The 11,090-nt window shown below is 43.1% G+C and overlaps 1 protein-coding gene across 1 annotated transcript in view; it reads right to left on the bottom strand.

Annotated features, from left to right (window-relative positions):
* Window positions 1-4,408, bottom strand: part of NIBAN2 (niban apoptosis regulator 2) — a 41,392-nt gene extending 36,984 nt beyond the window's left edge. The window contains exon 1 of the mRNA XM_044659698.1: window positions 4,235-4,408. Within this exon, the coding sequence (XP_044515633.1) occupies window positions 4,235-4,408 (174 nt within the window). The remainder of the gene's footprint in view (window positions 1-4,234) is intronic.
* Window positions 4,409-11,090: the final 6,682 nt, after the last annotated feature.

Raw genomic sequence — 11,090 nt, 5'->3', positions numbered from 1 at the left:
AAGGAAGGAAGGAAGGAAGGAAGGAAGGAAGGAAGGAAGGAAGGAAGGAAGGAAGGAAGGAAGGAAGGAAGGAAGGAAGGAAGGAAGGAAGAGAAAAGAAGCATTGAGTGCTCTATCACTAGAAGTCAGATAAGTGTCTATCCATCATGGATGTTGCAGGAAGGACTCTAGGAATGGGCAGGAGGTCGGGACTTGGCCTCTGAGGCCTCTTCTCATCTCTGAGATGCTATGTCTATAACAACAAAAGATAGTTTTGGAATTCCAGAGCTTTTCATTATCTACATACAAGGCATTGAATTCAATGCCTGAGCTCTCCACACTGTAATCTGCTTCAATCGTGTCATCTGTAAAATGCAGATAATGACAGCTTTCCCTTCTTCCTCTCTCTCTTACCGATAAGGTGTGAAGATTAAATAAGAATGATGCATTCTAAACTTCTTAGGAGGATGTGCTGTACACACACTGGAGGATATTAGTCATCTTCATGACTGCCATTTTCCCCAGCATCCCTCTGGGAAAGGAGTGTGCATATCTAATATATGAAGCATAGAGATGGGGGCCAAAAGTCACCATATCTTATCCTAAAAAGCAACTGGTTTCTCTTTCCCTCTCCCAGAGGGGACAAAGTAGAGGCCAAGGTGCTTTCCAAAGCCAGTGACTCCAACTTCTAATTTCAAGTTCAGGTCTATATTTTCATTCCACTTTTCTGCAACTGGCACTCTTCCTTAAGATCTTAGGGCATCGGATCCAGTCTGTACCTGGGCATAAGTACCCTCTCCAACATCTCCAGCAAGTGGATATCTAGATCCTGCCTGAAGACCTCCATGGTGAAGGAGCCCACTGCTGCCTGAAGTAGCCCAATACTATCTAACTTTTGGACAACTATAATGGAATCCCCCCTACCCCAATAAATGAAGTCTAAAGATCCACCTCTGCAACTTCTATCCAACCAGTCCTAGTTTTGATATCTGAGGCCAACCAGAGGCTAAGCATGATTTCTTTTCTAAAAAACACTTCTTTAATTACTTGACTATACCTATCATATCCCCAATAAGTCTCTTCTCCCTCCACCCCCTCCCTGCCCCCCCGCCAAAAAAAAAATAACTAGTTTTCTCAAACGATCAACTTAGGAAATGGCCTTTAGTCCCTTTCACCATCCCAGTTCTCTTTCTTTGGACAGGTTCCAGTTTATTCTTCCTAAACTGCAGCACCCAGAACTCCACACAATATTCCAGTTGTTGTCTGACCAAAGCTTCCCGTTATGCATCCCATTACAGTGTAAGAAGCTATTTCCTTTTGGGTCTTCTTTATTACACAGAGGGAGAAATTTTATAAGTTTAGTTGCACAGGTTTTCCTTATGTCATTAGAGGACTCAATGAGCCACCACTATTTGGTAATAACACCCTTCATCCTGCCATTCCTTTTCCTCAAAATATTATATGGCTATCCTCTGCATACAAGATCAAGTCTGGGGGCAGCTGGGTGGCTCAGAGGATTGAAAGCCAGGCCCAAAGATGGAAGGTCTTAGGTTCAAATGTGGCCTCAGACACTTCCTAGCTATGTGACCCTGGGCAAGTCATTTAATCCCAATTGCCTAGCCCTTACTGCTCTTCTGCTTTAGAATCAATACACAGTATTGATCTTGGATTGTACTTGGATGCTCCCAGAACACAGTATTGATTCTAAGATGGAGGGTAAGGGATGAAAAAAAAAACCAAAAAAAAAAAAAAAAACCCAAGATCAAATCCCAAAATCCAAGATTAAGTCCTCTTGTGTCAAACCTAGCATCCAAGGCCCTTTACAATTTGATTGCAAATTATCTCCATCATTCTTTTACAAAAATCCTCTGCTCTCCCAGCCGATCTCTCTCCTCGTTTATCTCCCAAATATCCCTTTCCCATTTCTCCTCCTTATCCTAAAAGGGCTTCTGGGTAACTTTTTGACAATTAGACTCCTACTCCTCTCCCCATAATTTATAAATGGTCAATGGTTATGAACAAGTCGTTCTCAGATGGAGAAATTAGAACTAGCTATAGTCATATGAGGAAATGATCCCAGTCACTATTGATTAGAGAAATGCAAGTGAAAACAACTCTGAGATACCATGTCACATCTATCAGAGTAGCTAATAAGACCAAAAAGGAAGATGATAAATTTTAGAGGAGATGTGGGAAAATTGGGACACTAATGTACTTTTGGTAGAACTGTGAACTGATACAACCATTCTGGAGAGTAATATGGAACCACACCCAAAGGACCATAAAACTATGCATACCTTTTGACCCAGCAATACCACAACTGGATTTTTATCCCAAAGAAATCAGAGACAGGAGATAAGGACCTATTTTACAAAAATGTTTTTAGCAGCTCTTTTTATAGTGGCAAAGAAATGGAAACTGGAGGGATGTCCATCAGTTGGGAATGGCTGAACAAATTGTGGGATATGATTATAATAAAATACTATTGTGCCATAAAAAATGAGGAACAGCCTGGCCTGAAGTCTGGGTTCAAATCTGGCCTCAAACACTTCCTAGCTGTGTGACCTTGGGCAAGTCACTTAACCCTCATTGTCTAGCTCTTATTCTTCTGCCTTGGAACCAATGCTTAGTATTGATTCTAAGATGGAAGGTAAGGGTTTTAAAAAAAGAAAAGGTTTCAGTGAAAAGGATGCTGAGAAGGGATGCAACTTTCTACTAGCATATAAACTGCAGGGAACAGCACTGGCCTGCCTGCTTCAAATTTTCCAGCTTCCTCCTGGTTCCAGTAAGCTCAGAAAGGGCAACATAGAGGGAGCATGATGGAAGAGGAGGAATGAGGGCTATGATCTGGCTCTCTAGCCCTAAATTCTTGGCTTTGGCCTCAAAGGACATCCCTGGGTTTTCTCTTCATTTCTAGGCTGTCTAGTCTGAGTATATCAGATTTTCCAGAGAGAAGGCAAAGACACACACAGTTTGTAATTTGGCATTGGTGGTACCTGGTGGTAGAGTCTGTGCCCTGCCCCCACAGACCTTTATGCTTATGATTTCTACCTGTTTCTTCAGAGCCCAACCTCTTCCAGGAATCCTTTCCTGATCTCCTTATTCTTCTGACAAGCATTTATTAGGCCCTTGTACTGAATTGGGTGCTAGGGATACAAATATAAAAATAAAACTGTCCCTGCCCACAAGGAGTTTACATTCTTCCCAGAGAGACAACATGTTCTCAGAAAAGTAAACACAAAGGTGATTCAAAGTTGATACCAAATGACTTCTGGGGGAAAAAAGCTTAGAAACTGTATATAGTAATCACGCCAGTTCCCTCTATTCTTCAGCTGCTAGTATGAACACCATTCTTTTGGCATTTAGACCTCATAGACACACTATATAAGACAGTCCATACTGTCCCCCCTACTAGACTAAAAGCTCCCTTCAGGGTAGAGAATTATGTCTGGTCCACTATAGTGCCTAAGCAGGGAGGCCTTGCGCAGAATAAGGACTCAATGCTTGCTTCATCTATTTATTTATTCATTCATTTATTTACTTATTTAGTCCATTCATTTATTTATTTGAAACCCTTACCTTCTGTCTTGGAATCAAAACTATGTATTGGTTCCAGGGCAGAAGAGCGATAAGGGCTAGGAGATGGGGGTCAAGTGACTTGCCCAGGGTCACACAGCTGGGAAGTGTCTGAGGCCAGATTTGAACCTAGGACCTCCCAGTCTCCAGGCCTGACTCTCAATCCCCTGAGCTACCCGGCTGCCCTCTCAATGTTTGTTTTATGAACTTCTACAGAAGAGTGGATTCCATGACACCAGGTCCTGGGTACTTAGCTTCCATAGTTTACTCTTAGGAGCTGTGAAATCCCCAAAGCATGGAGCCATGAAGCAACACCATCGAGACTGGTCTTACAAAACACAAGGGGATAACTTCTCAGCAGAAAGGTGGTGGCCCACAGGTGCCAACCAAGGCATACCCTTTCAGACATAGCCAATGTGTTCCTTTGTTTTGTTTGTCTGTACTTACTTGTCCCTAGGGAGGACTGTGGGGAGAGGGGGGATCAGTGAGACATGATAGTGATTTAAATTAAAAAAAAAAGCTTCAGTGAAACCATTTAAGAATTTTAAAACTACCAAAAAATACATTAAAAACCAAGACTGAAAGGGATGCTACCTCCTTGGAGGGGCTTGATGTTTAAGTGAAAGATGTCAGAGTCAAGCCTATAGTGCTGACGTCCAGGGCTGTGCCACCCTCTTACCTTCCTCCAGAGCAGCTGGGCCTGGGGTCCCCCCGTGCCTTCAATCTCATAGCGCATGCTGTTGAAGAGAGCAACTCCATATTGGTCTTCATAGAACTGGAAGAAATCTTTCAGGATCTTCCCAGTTTTTTCTATAAGGAAAAATAACAAAAAAGAGGAACTGTATTTAGTCATTAGCTTGGAGAAACAGTGTCCTGAAGAGGCTATAATAAAATAAAATAAGATAGCCCTATCTATCACTCAGTCTGTGTAATGGGTGACTCTGAAGTGAAGGTGGCACAGAGGGATAGAGGAGCACAAGGCCTGGAGTCAGGAAGTCTCATTTTCCTGAGTTCAGATGAGGACTCAAGACACTTATTAGCTATATGACCCTGGGCAAGTCACTTCCTCCTGCTGGCCTCAGTTTCCTCAGCTGTCAAATGAACTAGAGAAGGAAACGGCAAGCCATTCCAGTATCTTTGCCAAGGAAATCCTAGAAGGAGTTGTGCAAAGGGAGACACAACCGAAAATGAGTCAACAACAACAGAAATGTCCTCAGGTCTGAGAGAATGGGTAGAGGGATATTGACTTGTTTACCACCTAATCAATAAGCATTTATAAAGTGCCTACTATGCGGTGCCAGATACTGAGCTAGGTCCTGGGGATATAAAGGCAAAAGTGAGACAGTTCTTACTCTGAAGGACTTTATATTTCATCAGGAGTGACAATGAGTACATCTGGTTAAGTATTACGGAATATAAACAAATAAATTCAAAGTGAACACAAGGTAATTAAGTAAAAGGGGGAAGATTCTAATAGTCACGGGGTGGTGGGGACAGAACAGAGGCCAATTTGGTTGGAAGGTAGCATGAAGGAGAGACAATAGCATACAACCAGTCCAGGGGGTTAGGTTGGGGCCAGGTCATGGAAGACTTTAGAAGTCAGAACTTATATTTCCTCCTAAAGGCAATAGGGAACTCCTTTTACTGAGTAGGGCGGTGGGACCGCTCTGGCAGCCCTGTGGAGGATTAACTGGGCTGGACTCACTGACTAGAGGTCTCTCTCTCTGTTTCAGTGGCTATGAAGGACCCCTCCTGTACCTCAGATATTGGAGGGCTTTGACCAGCCGGACGTACACAAAATCTACTGTGGATCTCCAAGACTGCTTTCACAGAAGGATTAGTCAGAGCTCTAAGAAAAGAAAGGCGAGGTTTATAGAACTGCTGAGGAAAGGAGGAAAGAGAGGTGGGCGTGTAAAGGGTGAGGAATTTTTCCAAATCCCAGAAGCATGAAAAGCCAATCATTAACCAGAGAAAGGCTCTCCAAAGACAGAAAGAGACAGAACCAGGATCTAGGAATGCCCATTCTCAAGGGAAAGTGAAGCCAAGTGCCAGCCATTTTCCTAAGATTTAGGAACACTGGTCCCAGGACTGGAAGAAATTTCAAGGGGCAACTAGGTGGCTTAGTGGATTGAGAGCCAGGCCTGGAGATGGGAGGTCCTGGGTTCGAATTTAGCCTTAGACATTTTCTAGCTGTGTGACCCTGGACAAATCACTTGACCCCAAGGGCCTAGCCCTTGCCCCTTACCACTCTTCTGTCTTAGAATCAATATTGAGTATCAGTCCTAAGACAGAAGATAAGGATTAAAAAAATATCCACCAAAAAAGAAGTTAACAGCTGTCTAGTTGGGGAAATAGGCCTTATCCCCATGAAAGAACAAGACAAGAAATACTGTGGTTAATCATACTGTAAATTGTGTAGTTTGGCAATAAGGGCTAGCAAAACCTGGAGAAGGGAGGGTCACTATGGGGCAGAATAATCAATGAAAACTTCCTGGAGGTGCTGGGCCTTGAGGGAGGAAGGGAACTCTAGAAATGGAGGATGTATGGGAATATGATAATCCCTTGAGTGATATGAGAGCCCCTGGAAACCTGAAATGCTCAGCATTGTGGGGGTTTTCCTGGTTTGCACTTAAGAGGAGGCATCCATTTGGGAATTATCTAATAATGGACCAAGATGACGGTCTTTTACCCCCATTTCTCTTATATACAAATTTTTGTTCAGACCGATTTGAAAGATTTATCTAATTATTAGCTCCTTCCCCAAACCATTCTTTTACAAGATAAGGGGACAGGATGTTACCCTATGTTGAACACAAATGTTGCCAAGCCATTAGCATCCGAGCCAACCAACAACCAAGGGGTGCCAAGTGGCCCATGCCAAAAGAAAAGCTCAGGCTTGATTGGTCCTGGCCAAGGCCAGATGGCCAGATGGTCAGCAGAGAGATGACAGGGGCACAGTTAGCATTCTTTTGTGAGAATACATGTACTCATGAGCAGAGACAGCTGCACTTAAGAAACTGGAAAATTAGGGAAAAGATGACATTCTTCTCCCAGATTGGATGCCAATAGAGGGCAAACACTGGGGATCCATCCAGCAGCCACAAAAGACCCCAATTGTGTTGGTCTCTGGTCAAATTTCTCTCCAAATTCTGCATAGGTAACAACTCCTACATATCCTTTAACAGTACAGCTCCAAGGCCTTTCCTTCCATGAAGCTTTCCCAAACTTAAGTCTTTTGGGGCCTCAGCTTCTTTATAATAGGAGGCTGTATCAGATGATCTCAGAGGTCCAACCCTTCTAACTCGAAGACTATGATTCTGTTAATTCACTGTCTCACTAACCATCAGTGAATTTTTTTTTTTTAAACTTCCATCTTAGAATCAAAACTGTGTATTGGTTCCAAGGCAGAAGTGCAGTAAGGACGAGGCAATGGGGGTTAAATGACTTGCCCAGGGTCACACAACTAGGAAGTATATGAGGCCAAATCTGAACCAGAACCTCCTCTCTCTCTGGGTCTGGCTCTTAAAAATGTAAGCTAGAGCAGCTAGGTGGCTCAGTGGACTGAGAGCCAAACTCAGAGAAATGGGGGTCCTGGGTTCAAATCTGGTCTCAGATACTTCCTAGCTATGTGACCCTGGGCAAGTCACTTAATCCCCATTGCCTAGTTCTTACCACTCTTTTTTTTTGCCTTGGCACCAATACACAGGATTGATTCTAAGATGATAAGGTTTTTTTTAAAAAATCCACTAAGCTATCTGGCTCCCCACTCCCTCCTTCCACCCCAATGAATTTTTATCTCCATGATACTCAGAGCCCTCTGAAACATCCCTCCACATTGTATCATTATTTAACTTTCAAAACTTTATCTCCTTAGTTAGACTGCAAACCCCTGAAAGGCAAAAACTATATTCCCTTCTGGTTACAATGCAGCTCGGTATAGGGATGGATAAATAGTTTGATTTCAGAGAATCCTGGGTAGACTTATATGGACAGATGCAGAGTGAAGGGAGCAAAACCAGAACACTTTATTTTTTATTTAACTTCCCTATTCAGAACAATTCATTTAATAATGAGGGAAAGAAAAGGAACTTTGAAAGACTTAAGAACTCTAATCAGTAGAATGACCGGCCATGATTTCAGGGTAGCAACGATGAAGCACGTTGTCCATCTCCTGAGAGTAAAAAACATTTATTAAGTCCTACTATGTGCCAGACACTGTGCTAAGCACCAAAATACAAAAGAAAGGTAAAAAAACAATCCTTGCTCTTGAGGAACTCAAGAGTCTAAGAGGGCAGCTAACATGACAAAAGGATATGCAAACAAGCTCCATACAGAATGGACTGGATATAATCAATAGAGGGGAGCTACTTAGAATGAAGAGGATTTGGGAAAAGCTTCCTGTAGAAATAAGATTTTAGCTGGAAGAGGCAGCTGGGTGGCTCAGTGGATTGAGAGCCAAGCCTAGGTTCAAATCTGGCCTCAGACACTTCCTAGCTGTGTGACCCTGGGCAAGTCACTTAACCCCCATTGCCTAGCCCTTGTTGGTCTTCTGCCTTGGAGCCAATACAGAGTATTGGCTCCAAGACAGAAGGTAAGAGTTTAGGGGAAAAAAAAAAGATTTTAGCTGGGGCTTGCAAGATACATAGTAGGCACTCAAACATTTGTTGATTTGATTATTGGAATGTACTTGGATTGTGAGTAAGCATTCATTATATACTAATTGCTAGGTTAAGAGAAGGGAGAGGGGGAACACAACGAGGCCAACCAGTTGTGAGCTGGCTCTCATTCTCACCAGCCACTGAATCTTTACCCACCCCAGTTATCATTCTCATACCACCATTCTCCAGCTTTCAACTTGGCACCTCAGATGCGTGAGTGGATTATGTGTGCTATTTCTTCCTGGCTGGAGAGCCTCAGGAGACTTTGTAGACCTGTAAAGTCCTGAACCTTTAAAAGGTTCAGGCCAAGAGGGAAATCAATCCCCCTTCCTGCAAGATTCAGCATGTAGACTGGGCAGGAAGCCAGAGACCCTTGCCAAAGGGGGTCCCCATCCCCCCAATCTTCCCCAAACCTAAACTCAGCTACCCTGATGCTTTAGGAGAAACTATCATTGATCCAAAAGGAGAAAAAATGGCAGTACCGTTCAAGAGGGGTTGAAAAAAGGGATTTGCGGTTTCTAAGTAAAAGGTAGCAAAAGAAAAAGAGCCCGGCAAAATCAAATAGTCAGTCCATACATTGTCCCCTTTCTGTCTTTATATCATCACTGCCCCCTCCCAAAGGGCATCCCTTTGGTGAAATAGAGAAGGATATGAGGAAAAACTGTATTTTCTCAGAAGTGGCCTGGACAATCTGCCCAATAACTGGCAAAGAAGAAATGTGTCTGATCGTATTTTCTAATGCTACTGACACCACCACCATGTCTAATGTTCCTTCTAGACTAACAAATCATATGAAAACACGTTGGGTCTTTATTTTTCTCATACCCCTTTGAGACAGGTTGGGGGAAGTGGGTATACATGAGGCTCAGAGAGGGTAGAATGGCTTGCCCGAGGTGATCATACATCTAATTAACGAAATAGTTTAGTGAAAAGAACACTGACTTCCCACGTAGGAGGACCAGAGTTAAAATCCTGCCTTTGATATTTAGTATGTGTGGTCTTGGGAAGATTTCCTCATTTTTAAAATGAGGAGTTGGACGAGATGGTCTCTGAGGTCCCTTCCACCTATAGAATTATGATCCCAAGATCTTATGAATCATTTTCATCCCTGCCCAATTTTCATCCCTGGCCTTCAACCATAGCCTTCAGTTATGTCCTAGAACAACCCTGAGCCCTTGGGTTGTTCAGCTTTGGATCTCTTCCAGAGAGAAGGCACAACATCCACTTTAGGGGCTCTCCAATTTCCTCCTCTTCTTTCCAGTCATAAAGAGGCTTATAGCAACAACATGAAGACAGAGTACTACTAGAGACAAAGGGAAGGTCCCAAATTCTACAATGCAAATCAGTTCACATTTATTGTGATTATTATGTACAAGCACTGCTTAGTGTTAGGGACCCAGAGATGAAAGTTGACTCAGTCTTGGCCCTTGAGGGATTTGGGTTCTATGATTATCATCACATTATTATTATATTACATAATATATAACACATATTGTAAATTATCATTATTTTTATTTAATGATCTATGATTATTAAAGCATTGCAGAGAACCTCAACTGTCCATTCTAGTAGAGTTCTATTCTTGCTTCCACTGTAGCTACCCCAAGATGGGTATTCTGAAAAGCCAAGGGGCAACATCCTATAAGATTGCTACATAGAATTGGATACAGGCATTGAAGGGAAATGATGAGTAAAACATTGACTGAGGTTTGCGGCTGGGTGACTAAGAAATGGTGATGTTAGAGAATGATGATAACAGAAATGAGGAAGTCAGAGCTGGCTTGAAGAAGGGGGTCAGGCAGAACCAGGAAGATGGTGGAGGAGCTCAGGTTTGGATGAACTGAATTGGAATTGCCAATGGGCCAGACAACTGGAAATGTAGGTCCAACTGGAAACAGGTCCTGAGCTCACAAGAGATATCAGGCTAGAGACTGTGGTTTGTGAGTCTGCAAAGAGGATAGAGTTGATGCTATAGGCTAGATTAGATAAAGCCACTGAGAGAGAAGGCATAGAGATAAAGAGACAGAATCTAGGGCAGTGCCTGAGTTGCGGGGGTATGGGCACAAGGAGGAATGGGCAAAGGAGACAGAAATTTAACTGTTAGAGAATGAGGAGGAAAATCAGGAAAAGTGCTGATGTACAGGGAACCCAAATGAAGGATTCCAATTAGAAAGGACATGGCCGAAATGTTAAATGCTACAAAGAAGTTAAAGAAGATGAGGACTGAAAGGCAGACATTGACCTTGATGATTAAGAGGTCATTGGTGACCTCTGAGACAGCAGTTTCCATAGTGTAGCCACATTATGAGGCTCTGAGGAATGAGTGGGTAGTAAGGATTTGGGGGGGGGGAATGAAATAGATAACTCTGGGGACATTTAACAGTAAAAGGGAGGGAAAGGATGGCAGCTCGAGTGGGTAATGGGCTGGGGGAAGGGTTTTTTGTTTGGGAGGTGTTGGGGTTTTATTTTATTTCTTTTTTAGTATAGAATTTTCAGGATTTTTTTTTTTAAGGAAACCTGAAAAAAGCCTAGCATTGGGTGCCAAATGAATGACACATATAATAAGTGCAATAGGAGTCCACTGTGGGTCAGAATGTTTCCTGAAGGCTTCAAGCAAGAAGAGGAGCCCAGAAAGAAGAGTGGGATTTGGGTAGATGGAAATGGGGTAAGAGCATGCTAAGCAGGGGAGGCAGCATGGGCACGGGCATGCCCGGAGCAATGTGCTCCGGTGTGGTTGGTTGGTGGAAGTGGAATGCTCAGGGACAGTAGTGAGACAGAAGGCGGGAGAAGCAGGCTGAAACTAGAGTGTTGAGGGCCTTGAATTCTAGACTTAGATAGGGAGCTTTTAGCTAGGCTTGTTCAGCCCAAATGCTTGGC

This window comes from Gracilinanus agilis, chromosome 2, assembly GCF_016433145.1.
Source record: "Gracilinanus agilis isolate LMUSP501 chromosome 2, AgileGrace, whole genome shotgun sequence".
Taxonomy (NCBI): Eukaryota; Metazoa; Chordata; class Mammalia; order Didelphimorphia; family Didelphidae; genus Gracilinanus; species Gracilinanus agilis.
The sequence above is the reverse complement of the archived record's forward strand: the minus strand, read 5'-3'. Positions and strand labels throughout refer to the sequence as shown.